Source organism: Xyrauchen texanus, chromosome 33 (assembly GCF_025860055.1).
Source record: "Xyrauchen texanus isolate HMW12.3.18 chromosome 33, RBS_HiC_50CHRs, whole genome shotgun sequence".
In the NCBI taxonomy this organism is placed as follows: domain Eukaryota; kingdom Metazoa; phylum Chordata; class Actinopteri; order Cypriniformes; family Catostomidae; genus Xyrauchen; species Xyrauchen texanus.
In genome coordinates, this window is record NC_068308.1 from 2,964,624 (window position 1) to 2,983,534 (window position 18,911).

Here is an 18,911-nt window from a genome sequence, read left to right on the forward strand (position 1 = left end):
CAAAAATACTGCAGGCTGGATATTCTAGAAATAATCTGCTTTCTGCCTCATTATATGAATGGAATCCACATGACATCAGTAAAATACACTGCTATAACAACTCGATTATGATCTGAAGTAAGACATATGCACTAGATGATGTGTATGTTGTCCTGTTTACCATTCTGAATGTAGGGGCTAATGCTAATGGCTAATGCTACGTCAGACGTGTGTCTTCAGCACCATTGTGTTTCTATGCCTAAAGAAGGTCAGTATCATATATTATTTTAAATAAATGTGTTCTAACTATTTTTCCTCATGACTTACTAATTCTGACTGTTGGACGACGAACTTTCATGTGTCTTCTTTCAAAAGAGACACCAATTATGTTTGTAATACAAAGGAGTGATGAACTACTGCTCTTGAATTTTGAGTTGGAATGTTTGGCTTGTGGTCAAAACAAGGTCAACAGGTCAACAGGTTAAGCTATTAGATTAGATTAGGTAGTGTTTGCATGAGGTCATCCAATATTGGATTTTGCAGATACTGATAACTAAGGTGGTGGAAAAAGCTGACGTCATTCACTTATACAGTAGGAGTAGTTCACTTACATATCCTCATTAAGTATTAATGATTGTTTACATCATGTTGGATTTTTACCGATAACCATTAGTACCAAACGCAACTATTGGTGCCAATTAATCTGTAAAACTCAGACAACCTCTAGCCTTTCCTATGCAAAACTCTTGCTATGTGGTTGCTAAGGTGTTCTTGTTTGTTGGCACGTTACTACATTGTTATTAGGATGTTCAGGGGGATTTATGGTGAGGTTAGTAAAAATGGTACCATAATGCATTTATTTTTTTTATTAAAATAGTACAATAACGTTAGCTAAATTCTGAAGGCCTGGATGTCTTATTACAACATTTAAAAACATATTTTTTTAAGGGTGTAATTTAGTGTTATAATGCCACTAGTACAATGGAAACCATTCTATGTAGATAGTCTTTAAGCTATTCAGATTTTTACACTTTCTAAAGAAAATGTAGGTAGTGTTTGCTAGAAATCAACCGATATTGGATTTTACCGATAACGATAACTAAGATGATGGAAAAGACTGATCGTTCACTTTTACAGTAGCAGTAGTTCACTTACATGTCCACAGGTATTAGTGATTGTTTATTTTATGTTCCATTTTTACTGATAACCAATAGTTCCAAATGCAGCTATCGGTGCTGATTAATCTGTAAAACTCGGCCAACCTCTAGCCTTTCCTATGCAAAACTCTTGCTATGTGGTTGCGAAGGTGTTCAGCAATGTTAACAGAGTCTAAAAGGCTGGATGTCTTATTACTACATATCAATATCTATAATGATAAACAATCACATTGCACATTTTTTTAATTTCCAATTTGACATAAGAAGAAGAAAAAAAATCCTAAACAGTCAAAATAGTCTACACAAAAATGCATTGGGGGCCCAGAGACAGCCAAAGCAGTGATGTCTGAGGGATCGTCTCCCAAAATATTACAAATATTTTTTTTATATATTACAATATGAGTTTATCAATCAAGTGCAGTTGGATATGAATGTTAAAAGAGCATCTGCTAGTTTTGAAGCATAATGACAGCATATCATTTTTATATAAAAATTATTTTTATATTGTGTTACATTCATATAGAAAATATGGTTGCGTAGAAGCCCTTGTGACTGCGTAATGATACTGTATGGGGGTTCAGGGGTATCCCTGAGAGAAAATGTAAAATTCTGAATGGACCATTTTTATATTTTTATTAAAGTGAGAAAGAGTACGGTACAAACTAGTCAGTGTATTGTCTTTTCTTGTCATCCATGCCAAAGAAGATGACCTCTGATTAATTTCATAAAATTACAACAGAAATCTATTTGTTTATCATTAAAGGCTTGTAATATGTTGATTAATAAATATAAATTTAGAAGGAAAGCACTTTATGGTCTAAAGGCACTCTGGAACCATGTTAACTTTACTAAAATGGAAACCCCTCTGTGTATAGTCTTTAAGCTATTAAGATTTTTACATTGGTCAACCGGTATTGGATTTTGCCAATACCAATAACTAAGGTGCTGGAAAAGGCTGATCGTTCACTTGCCATAAAAAAACCCACAAGGTGTCAGTAATTGTTTATATAATATTATTATGTTATGATTTTGGCCAATAACTGATAGTTTCAAAAGCAGCTATCAATGCTGATTAATCGTCAAAACCGATTAATCGGTCAATCTCTAATGTTAGCCCGTGCAGAACTCTTACTATGTGGTTGTGAAGGTGTTCTGAGTGGTTCTTTGCACATTTCTATGTGGTTGCTAGGTGTCCTGGGTGGTTTATAGGTGGGTTACTGGCAAAAGAGCTGATATTCTGGTCTCTGGATATCACTCAGGTCCCTCCTTCAATGCAATTTTTCTACCCCTTTTACCATGCATTTTGATCATGCTATCATATAAAAACTAATATCAAAGGTTTGACAGTTTAGAAAAGTAACAGCAAACCTCTTCTCACAATTTTAAGTGTAGTTCATGTTTGAAGCAAAAACAGTGCTCAAAATGTGCCACTCTGCTCAGAAATTTGAGATAAAGGCAGCAGTATGTAATGAGCAGATACGAAGCGCCTGTGGCCCCCCCAAACATCCAGCACAAACAACAGACGGATTGGCAGACATAATATCACAGTCATCACATGCGACTAATATACATGAAACCTTTTGAAGATTTATCAAACAAAATATATTGGTGTAAACTGCATTTGGCACTATCTGCCCTAACTTACTTCTTGCATGTCTGTTTGCTATTGGTATCACTGGTATTGCTTTAGAGTGGTACACATCATAGTGACAGACAACAATTTGTCATCTATAACAAACACAAATCTGCAACAGCTAACATCAAATGTGCTGTCCCCCAGGGCTCAGTCCTTGGTCCACTCCTTTTTCTAATCTACATGTTACATCTAGGACATATATTAAGAAGTCATGGCTTCAGTTACCAGTGTTATGCTGATGACATTCAGATCTATATTAGCTCTAGTGCTGCCTTAGCTTTTCCTCCCCCTAATTATCTGCCTGCATCCATGATTTAAAGCACTGGTTGGCAGCAAACTATCTAAAGTTAGAATTAATGCTGATTGGCCCAAAGTCCCTTATTTCTAGACAGTCACTCTTTACAATGGACCTGGAAGGTGTTCCAATCAATCAATCTAAAACTGTGCACAACCTAGGCAACCACCACACTATTGATTGATGCCCATGTTAACAATGTCGTTAAGACAGCTTTTTTCCATTTACGGAACATCTCTCGCATTCAACCCACTCTCAGTTTCCAAAGTGTAGAGACTATAATCCATGCTTTTGTCACATATATTTACAGTCACACATACTAGAAGGTCAGCACCCATTCCTTCCATTCTCAAGCAACTACACTTGCTACCTGTTGAATACCGCATATGGAACAAGATTGTAATTATAACCTACAAGACTTTTCATAATCTTGCACCCCAACATTTATCAAACCTTCTCGATCATGACTCCCCTGCTCGTTCATTAAGGTCTTCTTATGTCTTCCTAAGTCTAGATTGTCTTCCATGGGTGGTAAGTCTTTTAGTGTTGTGGCCCTTAGACTTAAGAACTCTCTGCCTCATAACCTCCAGGATGTCACCTCCTATGAATCCTTCAAACAGCTGTTGAAAAATATGCTTTTTACTCTGTTACTCTCATGCATGAGGTTAATTATTATCCTCCAACTTCTGTTTGAAATCTTTGTTTTTATTTATTTATTTGTGTTTGCTTTGTTTGTTTTGAAGTGTTTGACACGTCACCTTTGTAAAGCGACCTTGGGAATTAGAAAGGCACTATATAAATAAAACATATTATTATTATTATTATTAAAGTAACAAAACTGACTGAAGGGTTTGAAGTGTATGGAGTAACAGAGCAGAACTGTGTACCGGTATCTAAAGATCTCATGAAATGAAAAATGAATTTTGTTTTTTTAAATAAATATCTTTTAGTTTTGAATATAACATCCACACTGGTGGCCATAAGTTTGGAATAATGTACAGATTTCACTGTTTCGGAAGGAAATTGGTAATTTTATTCACCAAAGTGGCATTCAACTGATCACAATGTATAATCAGGACATTACTGATGTAAAACAGCACCATCACTATTTGAAAAAAGTCATTTTTCATCAAATCTAGACAGCAGCATCACTCCAACAACTTATCCTTGAGTAATCATGATAAATTGATCATTTGGTTCTAGAAAATCACTTGCCATTATATCAAACACAGGAGAAATATATTTGATTCATTAAATGAAGCTTAACATTCTTAATCAGTCTTTGTGTTTGTTTTTGAGTTGTCACAGTATGCAATAGACTGGCATGTCTTAAGGTCAATATTAGATAAAAAAAAAAAAATGGCAAAGAAAAGAAACAGCTTTCCATAGAAACTCATCAGTCAATCATTGTTTTGAGGAATGAAGTCTATACGATGCTTGAAATTGCCAAAAAACTGAAGATTTCATAAAAAGGTGTACACTACAGTCTTCAAAGACAAAGAACAACTGTCTCTAACAAGGACAGAAAGAGATGTGGAAGACCAGATGTACAACTAAACAAGAGGAGAAGTATGTCCTCCGCTGACAGCTTCATTGAATTCTACCCGCTCAACAGCAGTTTCATGTACAACAGTAAAGAGAAGACTCAGGGGTGCAGGCATTATGGGAAGAATTGGAAAGAAAAAGCATCTTTTGAAACAGAAAAACTAAAAGAAAAGGTTAGAGTGGACAAAGAAACACAGACATTGGACAACAGATAATTGGAAAAGAGTGTTATGGATCTTAACCCCATTGAGTTTTTGTGGGATCAGTTAGACTGTAAGGTGTGTGAGAAGTGCCCGACAAGACAGTCACATCTATGGCAAGTGCTACAGGAAGTGTGGAGTGAAATGTCACCTGAGTATCTAGACAAACTGACAGCTAAACAAGGATCTGAAAAGCTGTCATTGCTGCACGTGGAGGATTTTATTATGAGAACTCTTTGAAGGAGTGCAAGTAGTACTTTTTTAATTTTTCAAATTGTAATAGTGATTTTTCACGTTATTAATCTCCTCACTATACATTGTGATAAGTTGAATCTCTCTTTGGTGAATAAAATGAACAATTTCTTTCCATAAGAGCAAAATCTGAACATTATTCCAAACTTTTAGCAGCCAGTGTATATAATATTGTACACTTAAAAGTAGAGAAAATGAACTTTTAGCAGATTTTAACATTTACAGTATATATCTTACAATAGGACAATGGACCAAAAATATGGATGACATCAACATTTCAGTCCAATAAAATGCTCTCTTTACTGAAAATGTCACTCACCCTTTAACCCTGTATAGTACACATTATGTTATAATGGTGGAATATTTTTTACTATTTGATTTTCTGAAATAAAATATCTCTAATAACAATAAAAAGTATTACTTTTGGAGGGGAAAAAGACAACTTTGTAACAATGCAAAATGGTCCAAAAACTAGTTTCTTAATAATTATCAGTTTCTCCTTGAATTCATTGATTTATGTATTCACTTGGAACTCCTACAAACTGAAATTGAGTGAACCATCATCATGTATTCTTCAATATTGTCACTAAAGCCTATCGCATCCTCGTGTTGTTAATGTGAAGAGCTACCTGAGCACCTTTCTTGCCCTTTCCATAAAACATTACTGTGTTCATTTTTGTCTGAAAAGAAGAAATACAAATCATAATTGTGTTATTTATGTATAAATTCAATTATATAATGGATAATGTCCATTATCTTTAAAAATACCAATGAGAAAAATGTGGAAAAAATTGTATAAATTGCTGCCATATGGCTAAAAGGTATAAACCACCTGCAATCGACAGAAATAACAAGTAGCACATCATGGTTCACAGCTATAATGTAAAGTAAAGGCTACTGGCTATTTCAAAACAAAGATGAGCCCTTCAAATGTCCTGTCCCAACTTCCTGATTCAATAGGAAAAAGGTCAACACAGGAAAGCAAACTGCACTTATGCCATTTCGTGGGGTGTTTAAAGGACATGGGTCTCTTGTTTAACAACAGTAGGAGTAAGAACATGTGTGAAAGAGACCTTCTGTGTCAGACAAAACTTACTGTGTCAGCTCCTCACAAAACCCCGGAATATTCATCCTGATTCACACCTTCAAAAAAGCAATGCATTTCATGAATTCTTCTGGATTTAAGTGCCATGCATTCACCATCATCGACTGATCAACTGATATCTTAAATATACCACAACAAGTCTGCCTTCAAATAAATGACATCATCATGTGCCAATAATGACTTCAATTTCAGTCAGTTCCTCACACAGAGTTTTCGCATGACTTCAGAAGACCTTTATCATATTTTATGGTGCTTTTTTACTCTTTTTAGAGCTTGACAGCCACATTCCTCATTCACTGTCATTTTATGGACAAAGCAGCTGCAAAACATTTAGCAGAACATTTTCTTTTGTGCTTCATGGGAGGAAGAAAGTCGGATTTGGGATGACATGAGTGTGAGTAAATGATGACATTTCATTTTAGGGTGAACTATTTCTTTAAGACGTGTAGCAACATGATCTGCTCAGTGAAATGGAAGACGTGAAACATCAGGGTGAATTGAGGTTCTTCTGCCCCCACGTGGCTCTTGAAGGTAATACAGCACTTGTTCTAGTTTCACCTGAATACATCAATTACTACAGGAATGTCTCCAGTACTGTAATCTCTATTTCAACTGCACGACCAACAATGAGAATGCGAGACCTCTTGAAGATGAAGATTACTGAACTGGATTCTTGGATTCATTTTTATTTTATTTTATTAGATTTTTAAAATATTTAGTAGCAATACTTTTTAAATCACAAAAAATTCAAGGCAGTACAAAAAATAGGTCAGTCAGGATCACTTTATTTAAAGAATGTGAAATGTCAGAATAATAGTAGAGAATGATTTATTGTGTGACATGACACGAGATTAAACAACTCGGGCAACGTGACGTCGGAAAGTACCTCATACTCTGTATCGAGGAAATGTATCAGATTTCAGAACCCTCTGTCCTCAACTATGGAGAACAGCTGGTCATTCAGGGCCATGAATTCCATCATTTTCCTCGTAATTGCTTTGGTCTTTTCGCTGCTCATTCCAAGGGATGATAGGAGAGGCTGCTGACTTGTGACTGGCTCTGAGCTCTGGCTAGCTTTAGCCGCTTTCACTTTTTTTTTCACTTTCGATTTTTTTAAAATGGGCATTTTCAGCTGGGTGATGGTGTTTTAAATGTCTAATTAGTTTTGTTGTTCCGAAAGTTATTGTGGTGGTTCCCCCACGGTTTACTCTGGCCTTACAATTATTACACATTTCAAACTTTATGTATTCTTCACTCACAGTGAAGATCTTCAACGCCAATGACATGTTTACGTGTGGCTGTGACGTTATTGCCTGCGACACTGGCAAAAAAACGGACCGGCTTGGAATCGTAAAGATGTGAGGCTGACCGGCCGAGCATGCGGAAAATCGGCTAATTACGGACCCTGGCCGGTCGATCGGTGCATCTCTAGTTTTTAGTTCACATTTTTGTCATCAAACTATGGAATAACATTAATGGAACTATGGGAATTATGTTGTCATGAAACAAAATCCAAAATAAATATCATATAACTGTTACATTTACATTTACATTTATGCATTTGGCAGACGCTTTTATCCAAAGCAACTTACAGAGCCCTTATTACAGGGACAATCTCCCCGGAGCAACCTGGAGTTAAGTGCCTTGCTCAAGGACACAATGGTGGTGGCTGTGGGGATCGAACCAGCGACCTTCTGATTACCAGATTACCAGTTATATGCTTAGACCACTACACCACCAGCACATTTGCAGACATGAACTCTTGACATTTTCTCCAGCAACTTCTTGAGGAATCACCCTGAGATGCTTTTAAACAGTATTTAAAAGCATATAGATTCCCATCTATGTTGGGCACTTACTGGCTGCTTTTCTTTATTATTTGGTCCAAGTCATCAATTTCAAAAACATTTTTTTTTTTTAATAAAATTTTAGTTTTATAATGAAATAAATGAATATGGTGGCACAATTATATTTTTGTCTACAAAACTAATTTCAAACATTTAAGCATACACCTTCAGATCAAAAGATTTTTTAAGATCGCGAGAAACATTAGTCAAGTGTTTCAAAACTTTTGACCGGTAGTGTGTGTGTTTGTGTATACACTCACCTAAAGGATTATTAGGAACACCATACTAATACTGTGTTTGACCCCCTTTCGCCTTCAGAACTGCCTTAATTCTACGTGGCATTGATTCAACAAGGTGCTGAAAGCATTCTTTAGAAATGTTGGCCCATATTGATAGGATAGCATCTTGCAGTTGATGGAGATTTGTGGGATGCACATCCAGGGCACGAAGCTCCGTTCCACCACATCCCAAAGATGCTCTATTGGGTTGAGATCTGGTGACTGTGGGGGCCATTTTAGTACAGTGAGCTCATTGTCATGTTCAAGAAACCAATTTGAAATGATTCGAGCTTTGTGACATGGTGCATTATCCTGCTGGAAGTAGCCATCAGAGGATGGGTACATGGTGGCCATAAAGGGATGGACATGGTCAGAAACAATGCTCAGGTAGGCCGTGGAATTTAAACGATGCCCAATTGGCACTAAGGGGCCTAAAGTGTGCCAAGAAAACATCCCCCACACCATTACACCACCACCACCAGCCTGCACAGTGGTAACAAGGCATGATGGATCCATGTTCTCATTCTGTTTACGCCAAATTCTGACTCTACCATCTGAATGTCTCAACAGAAATCAAGACTCATCAGACCAGGCAACATTTTTCCAGTCTTCACCTGTCCAATTTTGGTGAGCTCTTGCAAATTGTAGCCTCTTTTTCCTATTTGTAGTGGAGATGAGTGGTACCCGGTGGGGTCTTCTGCTGTTGTAGCCCATCCGCCTCAAGGTTGTGCGTGTTGTGGCTTCACAAATGCTTTGCTGCATACCTCGGTTGTAATGAGTGGTTATTTCAGGCAAAGTTGCTCTTCTATCAGCTTGAATCAGTCGGCCCATTCTCCTCTGACCTCTAGCATCAACAAGGCATTTTTGCCCACAGGACTGCCGCATACTGGATGTTTTTCCCTTTTCACACCATTCTTTGTAAACCCTAGAAATGGTTGTGCGTGAAAATCCCAGTAACTGAGCAGATTGTGAAATACTCAGACCGGCCCGTCTGGCACCAACAACCATGCCACGCTCAAAATTGCTTAAATCACCTTTCTTTCCCATTCTGACATTCAGTTTGGAGTTCAGGAGATTGTCTTGACCAGGACCACACCCCTAAATGCATTGAAGCAACTGCCATGTGATTGGTTGATTAGATAATTGCATTAATGAGAAATTGAACAGGTGTTCCTAATAATCCTTTAGGTGAGTGTATATATATTTTGACTTTTTTTTTTTTAAATCAATATGTTTTGTGTAACGTACACTGCTCACTGTTTGATAAAATAAATACTGTTTTTTTTTTTATTTTGTTGTACGAGTTATCTAAATGTTATGAGTGGGAATGATATTGAAAATATTATTGATAAATGCATTAAAATGCATTAGATATTAATCATTTTAAATATTTTAAGATGGAAAAAATACTTTTATAATTTTAAGCCTTAGAAAATCAGTAAATTTGCTTAATAGAATAAACATGATGTGCCATATGCTCACTAATTTCAGTCACTTCACGTGATTTAATTATGGGGAAGGCTTAAAGAGTTCATAAAAATATTATGTGTAATACTGTTACTATACTTTTTTAAGTAGTTTTTACAGTGTATGACACGAAACATCCACAAGATGTCGCTGACACACCAGCAAGTGAAACTGCTTTTCACTCAGACGTCAGAGCCTAATAAAACAACAGATATGACTTATAATCAGACAGTATTATTAAAATAAACAAAGCACTAAAAGTAACAGTAGGGGGATGTAATTATGCCTCATATTGTCATAAAACTTTAGGTATAACGCTCACAACTTGTCAGTTGATGGATGATTCAGAATCTGAATTTATCAGACGTACAGTAAAACGCTGATGGCTTTCTGAAAATATACAAGAAACCTTGCCATCAAATCACATTCATACAGATCCAGGTACAGGTCACCCAGGGCAGATCTCTACATACACAATGCAGTTTTGTTTGCACAGAAATACAGCTAGAACACCCGCGCTTTAAAACGCAGAAACATTAGCACGGATATTCATGGCCCAAAAACAGTTTGTATGTTCTTTCTCTAAACTGCTGTCAGATTAATCTTGTTCAAGAGAGTTCCAATTGAGATGATACTGTAGACAGTAAAGAAGTCAACACAGAATCAGGAGAAGTGCACAGTCATCCTCTCTTTTGACTTTGATTTCACCTCACCATTTACTGAATGCCATGAAGCTCACAATCTGATTGGTTGCTTCCAGTAGAAAGACAAATGACCATCAGCACGAGCCAATCAGAGCACTGCCGGTGCTATGATGCGTCATCAGAGACGGCATCTCCATTAACTCGAGCTCTGGGAGATAAACAGGAGACAGACCTCACTTTGACCTACACAATAAACTGAAACAACCACACTGAGAATGAAAATGTCCCCCCTAAAGCACACTGATTCACAGACCATTTGACAGGTAAATTCAGCAGCTGTAAAAGACACTAGAAGTCTTAGTTTCCCTTTGCAGTGTATGAGAGTAGTGTTCCTCAACCACAGGGCCAAAGATTTCTAAAACCCCACCCAAGCCCCGAATGTTACTGCCTCCTTAGTGTAAAAAGTCATTTTTGATGTCCTTCATATTAGGGCTGCATATTGCCAACTACCTCAAGATACAAATCATGATTTAATGTATTGCAATACATCTCCACTTCCTAACAGCTTTCCTAAGTGCTTCTCTCTCCAACGAGTTCTTCTTTTGTGGACAGGGAGGAGAATTTATAGTAAAAAGGACTTCAATATTGATCTGTTTCTCACCCACACCTATCATATCACTTCAGAAGATATTGATTTAACCACTGGAGTCTTATGGATGACTTTTATGCTGCCTTTATGTGCTTTTTTTAGCTTCAATGTTTTGGACCTTTTTTTATTTTATGGACCAACAGACCTGAAATATTCTTCTAAAGATCTTTGTTGTTCAGCAGAAGAGAGAAAGTCACACACATCTGGGATGGCATGAGGGTGAATAAATGGGGAGACAAATATGCAAAACAAGCTTTGACTCACCATGCTGTTGAGATCAGAGTCAAAACTCCCACACAGATGTCCAGATCCACCCAGTGCTTCCAGCCCCTCTTCATCCCACATGTAGGTTCCACCAGAGCTGACCGAGGGAGACAGGTCCAGAGACGAGCCGTGATGAAAATCACCAACAGCAGCCAAATTCTCATGCTCAAAGCCATCTTTACCAGCTGAAAAAGAGTGATAGAGTCATACAGCCAATCAGATTCATACTTGCTGATCATGGAAACACCTTAGTCAATCTTTAAATAAGAAGCTTTTTTCCCATCTTGATGATTTTGTCTTCATTTTAAGGCATCATTGGCGTGCAAAGGCTACTCCAAAAGGTAGGTAGCAAATAATGCGGGATATAATAACATCCGGGAGAAACAGCCATTTCTTTTCTTTTTCTTGAGTGACTGATGTATGTTGTCATGAAACCCTCCCCTCCAAATCTGAACACAAGTGGTCCCGGGAGATGCATTTAATGACCAGGTGTAAACAGTGATGTGTCTTACATGACCACATGTGACCGGATCACCTGAGATGTATCTTAATACCAGGTGCAAACAGGGTCAAAGCGATCAGAGAGAGAACCCACACAGATAAAAACAATCTCAAAGATTCTGTTGTCGCGTGTGAGTGACGGGTAGCTTATGTGTGTGCGTGCTTTATGTGCACGTGTGCTCAGACGGCTCGCGCTACTGCGGATTTGTGCCTAAATGGTCAAATACGCTTAAAAATGTCATTAAATTCCTGTCTTGGCGAGGTTATAATGTAAACACAGTCGGTTATGTCTAAAGTACTCGTAAAAACTGGTACAAAAAAAACAGATGTGGAAATATCAGATTTTTTAAATACAGAAAAATGATTTTCACATTCACTTAATAATGAGAAAGTGTCATTTGAAAGTGATTACATACCTGATAACATTAATGTAAGTGAACAGAACTGCTCATAACATCTCATAACATACTCACTATGATGCTGAAACTCTTTATCTACTTTCACCTGTAACATTAACTTATTAGCTTTAATTTACTTGGCGCAAATGTAGGTGTCCTTGCTGTTATTATACATGTTCATTTGGGAACACACTCTTCTCGAGATTTATTTCAAGATTAAAAACAACAAACACTGAATGTATCCTCTCTACATACAGTACATTTTTTGGATCTTTCTATTAAATTCTGCTAACACATTTTACTCCCATAGACTCTTGTTGGAAAAAAGAAAACACTTTCTAAATTAGGATTGGTCAGAAATGCTTTTAAGGCATCTGCAAAGGGTCAGTTAACAAATTAGTATTAGTTTTTGATAAAGTCATACCCGTTTTGAAGAGGAAGGGTGAGTAACATTTTTGGATGTGCTATTGTGTATTAACATTGCTTCTGCATTAGAATCACTTATTTTATTCTATTCTTTGATGTTTTACAAGTATACAGCCATCATTCAAATATTTGATGTATTTATATAACACAGAGTATGCAAAAAATAACAGAACAATTTAGTCCTTGTCAGTTCATACATATGTTTTATTTATTATTTATTAAGTGTAACTTTTCATTATTCAGCAAAAAAGTGAAAACTGAAAAGTGAAATACATTTCCAGAGTTTTTCCTGCATAGAGAATTACTAGGTGGTCACCTCTGTCAAATTTCGTGCCGCCTCCAGCTGTCTACAAACTCTGGTGGGTGTCTTCATGGAAAACACTAACAAGCGTTGCACTCGGTGGATTGTCATTTGTAACTACAAATCTCAGCAATAATAATAAAACAATTCCATTGTCGAATAGTCACTTGATGTCATTTAACATAACTTGAGGTCATATAAAACTATACTGATGACACGCGAGACGAGAGGAGCGCTGCACCTCGAGTGTCTGATAGAAACACAGATCACAGCTTGGCGATATATCTTTATTTCATCCTTAATTATACTTCATATAATACGGGAGGGAGCGTGACATGTAAATAAACACAAACTCCAACACTGTCATTCTCTTTGCGGTCAGAGCTGCTTCAACCAGTCGCGGAAGAGACCCAATCTTAGCGGGAGTCGAGACCGGGAGAGATTTACAACAATAAAATGTGTGTGTGTGTGTGTGTGTGTGTGTGTGTGTGTGTGTGTGTGTGTGTGTGTGTGAGCGTGTATTTATCACTTTGTGGGGACCAAATGTCCCCATAAGGATAGTAAAACCCGAAATTTTTGACCTTGTGGGGACATTTTGTCGGTCCCCATGAGGAAAACAGCTTATAAATCATACTAAATTATGTTTTTTGAAAATGTAAAAATGCAGAAAGTTTTCTGTGAGGGTTAGGTTTAGGGGTAGGGTTAGGTTTAGGGTAGGGTTAGGTTTAGGGATAGAATATAAAGTTTGTACAGTATAAAAACCATTATGTCTATGGAAAGTCCCCATAAAACATGGAAACACAACTGTGTGTGTGTGTGTGTGTGTGTGTGTGTGTGTTTGAGTGTGTATATTGGTTTTGGATAGACAAGATTGACAAAAATACTCTTATGGCTAAAATGTTTACAGTGTTCAGTGGCTAAAATATCAATATGACTAAATGTTACTAAAATATGACTAAAATATCAACAGTTTTCAATGACTAAAACTACATTAAAAAGCCCAGACTTTGTCAAACAAAACTTGACAAAAAAATAAATACAAATAGGATAAGGTTTGACTAAATATGATCAAAACTAAAAAGGACATTTGACACAGGACTAAGACTAAATTAAGAAACAGCTGACAAAATGAACACTAGTATTCAGTTGCCTGGTCATTAATAGTGTATTAATGCAAAGCCAATGTTTACGTGTTTTTAACGTGACTTTTTTTGATCAGTATGGAACCACCTCCGCCTCATTTTGAGCCAGGAAAAACCCTGATTTCACTGTATTTTTTTTAAAGAAACTTTTTCATGTTATAAGGTTAAACAAAATGCAGTAAATCTTTTAAAAGCATAAAAAATTTAATCAATCAGATTATTGAGTGGGGGGGTCAAAGGTGTTCTTGCATGAAAGGGTGGTGTGACCAAAAAAACAAATTCTCTCATTTAAAAGTTATGAATGTTAGTGTTGTTTTCTGGTCTGATTTGGCCACAATATTACCGTCTGTATGAACGTAAGAGCTGTTTTTGGTGCAGCTAAAATGACGAATAAAGAATTCACAGAATGCAACCGAGGCAACAACATCTATGCAAGTACACCTGAAGTTTTGTTGCATCCCACAGCACAACACACTGTGTTATATGGGGTTTTTGTCACAGGAATGGTGGCGTGTGAGTGATTGTTAAGAGAGTTGCTGGCTACTAAACATGCTGCAAGGGATTTTTGGAATAATAAGCATAAAATGGTCCCTAAGGCCTGAAACATGTCACTGAAATAGGTGTCTTGAGAAATCCCTCCTGTCTCTGTGACAGACCGTGCATAACGCAAAACAAAAATAACAATCAGCAGAGCGATCCGGCATTTTTAGCCAAGCAGAAAACAAACTAATCAGAAGCATTCTCTAACTGTGAATTATTTTACTTTGGGTTTGCTTAAATTGAGGGAGGGGGAGTGGGGCGAGGACCTTTCAGAGCATTTTAAAATCTTTTTATTATGAGGTTCCATTTAAGTTAGTATGTTGCCTTAAGCCCAAAGCACACTTCATTTTTGTGCTAGTGTATGCGTACAGGGAAAGTGACAGTTTCATCATTAGCTGGTTACACGAAACTGTACGTGCACAGCCCGGTTTTTCTAACCATGCGTACTTCGTATGCATAGTGTGCGAATGTGCCTGGAACTCTTTGCACTAATTAGTTGGTGGAAACATTCACAGTTGTGCCATTGGTAAACAAATTAGTGCAAAAAGATAAAGGGTTAGTTCATCCTAAAATGAAAATCCTCTCATGATTTACTTACCTTTGAGCCATCTCAGATGTGTATGACTTTCCTTCTTCGGCAGAAGCGAAGGCCTAAATATGTCCAAAAGACATATTTAGGCAGCATAAAAGTAATTCACATGACTCCAGTCAAACAATTAATGTCTTCTGAAGCAAATCAATAGGTTTGTGTAAAAAATTGCTTCCTACTAACAGTAAACCATAACACTGCTGTGCGTGATGTAAGCGCAATGGCGCGTTTACGCGAGAAGCCGGACGCGTGCACTTTGTATACAGCAGAGAAACTAACGTCACGCAAGAGTTAGTTCATTTCAAACAGCAATCCAGCGCTGGCCAGAACCACTGATTTGAAGTTAAAAACATTTTAATTATCGATTTGTTTCTTAAACAACCTATCGGCTTGCTACAGAAGGCATTCATTGATCGACTGAAGTTGTGTGGATTACTTTTATGATGCCTAAATATGACTTAGACCATCAAATAGCCAGCAGACTGATGGCACCTGTTAACATGCATTGTATGAACAAAGAGCTGAAATGTACTTAACTTCGGTTCTGCTGAAGAAGGAAAGTCATACACATCTAGGATGGCTTAAATGTAAGTAAATCAAGAGAGAATTTTCATTTTTGGGTGAACTAATCCTTTAACGCCACAGAAGACAAATGTGGAAAAAAAAATTGATGTGCACTTCAAGAGCATGTGTTTGAGGTTATCAGGAGATACCTGCATTTGAGTCTCCAACCTGAGTCTGAAAAACCATAAAGGCAACTACTGAAGTAAAAAGAATCCACCATATCACCGTATGTGTACGCACACACTGTCAAATGGAGAAAGGCTAGAGTGTTCAACTGTATGTATGCTAGTGTACGCTTAAAAAACGAAGAATACTTTGGGCTTTGGTGATCAGAATTTCAGAAAAGTTTAGAATGTGAGAAAAGTTGTTTTGAGGTGTTAATGGAAAGAGAAATACTCAGCCACACCTGTGAGGCCCATCCCTGCCCAATCAACCGTTTCAGACAGGAAGCTGTGCAAGCTGGTCACCGGTGACGACTCACTGCACTCAGCAATTAGAGCGTTGTCATCCTCACAAAGTCCTAAGTGGTCTAACCCATCATGGTGGACAGGCAAGAGCAAGATCTCGCCTCCGTTCCCGAGATTATCAAAGTCATCAATGTACTCCTCACTAGTGTCGTTGTGCTCCAGGGAGGAGGTGGATGATAGTGACATGTTCTCCAAGGAAGGGCCTAGACCGTGATCTATCTCCTTTGCTTCAGATGGGGTCTCATCCGGTGTAGTGTCTGCACTTTCAGCATTGCTAGTTGCCTCTGAACTGGTTTCTGCTACCTGTGTAGGGTCTTTGACCTTTTGACTCAATTCTGCTTCATTCTGGTCAGGCCCAGCTATAACAGGACGAGGATACTTGATGAGTGATGGACGTGTCAGTCTGTAGCTGAGTGCTGAGGACTTGTTACTCGAGAAGCTGGGTAAAAGGGATTTCTTTATTGTACCTTTTGGCAAAGGCCCACTACTTGTAGTTACAGACGGCCTTGCAATCCCATACTTGCTCACTTTACCTTCAGATAATAGCGGATTTGGCTTAATGACGGCTGACCTAGCCACTGGAGATTGTGCTAAGGTTCTTGGAAGCTCTTTAGCCAGCTCTGAAGCTTTGTTAAAAGAAAAGGAACGGGTCATTGGAAGGTCGGTGGGGGATGCTACCCTCTTGAAGTGGGTCAAACTCAGCGAGCGCACTATGTTCTCTTTAGAGGCTGACTTGAGGCTATCGTTGGATAGGGACAGTGTGCTCTCCAGGCTTCTTTGTTGGAATGAATGTTCCAGACCAGACCCTGAGGGGTCAGACCCACAACGTCCATTAACACCACTGACTTTCAGAGTAGTGGTGCCATTATAGAGGGCATGCCCTGCGGAGAGGCGTTTGGGAGCAGTCATTCGGGGATAGGTTTTGCTGGGCTGGGATATAGCCCTTGGGCTACAACTTTGTGCAGTGGGGACTACACTCTTTAATTTAACCGCATCTGTGTGAGATGTCTTTTTAACCACAGGGGGACATATAGCTACACTTGTCTCCTCTTCCAAGCTGTCAGAATGTTGAACTTTATTTCCACTGTCCTCTTCGCCCTTTCTCCACTTCAGTGATGGCACTCGTGTCAAAATAGTGTGCCGCCCTTGAGGTGCACCTTTACACCCCAAAGAGGAGACAGGGAGGGCAGATCCTTGGGGGAGGGAGTTTGTGGTGGTAGCTGAGGAGCGAGAAGTAAACTTGGGCAGCCTGGAGACCATATTGAGCTGTTTGCTGGCCTTCCTTTCCATCAGCTAGCTGCACCACCATGGATGTAAGGACTGATCTGCAGGGAAAGAGGGTGAAAATATGAGTCAAAGCAAACTGCAGCTACATGTATTAAATACACAACAGCAAAGAAGACTCTCCCAAAGGTCAAGGCAAAAACTGTTTCAATTATTCACTGTGATGTAATTTTCACATTTGTAGGCAATCCTTTGTCAGCAAACACCACACATTCTCAGCTTTAAATGTACAGTAACATGGCAATTTTAGGTAGTGGTTGCAAGGTGAAGAGAATAAAGGAAAGCAAAGCTCAGTTGAAATTCCCATATCTAACTCATCACCTAATTTATCCCAATCAATTACATCACCACACCTCCTACCAAAGGGTGAGTCTAACTATGACCACACCCTTACGATGGAACATTTAGTTCTAGTCAAATATAGTCTCACATATACAGACTTTCGACACTTTTGTCTGCTTTGTAGTTTATTCTGGCCAAGAGAGCTCACTTAGACACTGGGACACAATCTGACTGACATGGTATGCAACCAACTGCTTTTTTGTTTTTGCATGCAGTTTAGAACCAGATTCATCTGAACTAGACTATACCGCAATAATAAATAGGCAAAAAAAAAAAAAAGAATTTAGAAATTAGAAATTAGAGGAAATGTGTGTTGGTCATTCTGTCAACTCAACCAGAGGTCGACATTGACTTCAGCACCCCTTGCTGCATTATATGCCAATGGTGAGATTTAAAACTTTGTATTGTTTTTCCAAAGTTAGAGTACCAATAACTCCAGAAGTTTTAAAGATATGGTAATACCCTTTTAGATTCTTATTCAGAACAAACTTTCCTTTTTACATATTTTCATTTTTATGGCCCTACTGGATATGGGTAAATCCCAGAAAAATGTGGCTCACCCATGAATTTTACCCATTTTAAATGGTCAAAAACCAAATGTGGGTCACAAGATATGAAAATAGTTTTACTTGTCCAACAAAACAAAGGTCTGTACAAAGTACAAATAATTCTGAAACTACAAATTTACCTTTATTTATTAACTTAAATCTACATTTTCGAGAGTGCAAAAATACACTATTATTAAGAATCAGCAACACAAAATGTCATCTAGAGATGGCCTTGACAAAAAAAAATATTTAAAATGGTTCTGCAGATATGCATCAAGAGGGTAATTATGGACACCCAAAAACATATTAGCTCATATTTTAAAAATACAAAAATTATATAAATAAAATCTGAATCCATTCGGCTGAGAATAAGCTTAAACCTTGTTTTAAGTGTTCCCTTTGCTTGAAGCAGACAATATGAAGATGTCAAAAAATAAAGATGTGCAGTCCTTGAGTGTTTGAAGTTGGAGGCCAATGATCATAAGAGAACT

At 37.8% G+C, this 18,911-nt stretch overlaps 1 protein-coding gene across 1 annotated transcript in view; it reads right to left on the reverse strand.

Annotated features, from left to right (window-relative positions):
* ccser2b (coiled-coil serine-rich protein 2b) overlaps positions 1-18,911 on the reverse strand; it is a 125,495-nt gene that overhangs the window by 64,197 nt on the left and 42,387 nt on the right. Inside the window, exons 2-3 of the mRNA XM_052102781.1 lie at positions 16,186-17,571; positions 11,319-11,503 (exon numbers count right to left, since the gene is read on the reverse strand). Of these exons, the coding sequence (XP_051958741.1) occupies positions 11,319-11,503; positions 16,186-17,536 (1,536 nt within the window). The 5' untranslated portion in view covers positions 17,537-17,571. The remainder of the gene's footprint in view (positions 1-11,318; positions 11,504-16,185; positions 17,572-18,911) is intronic.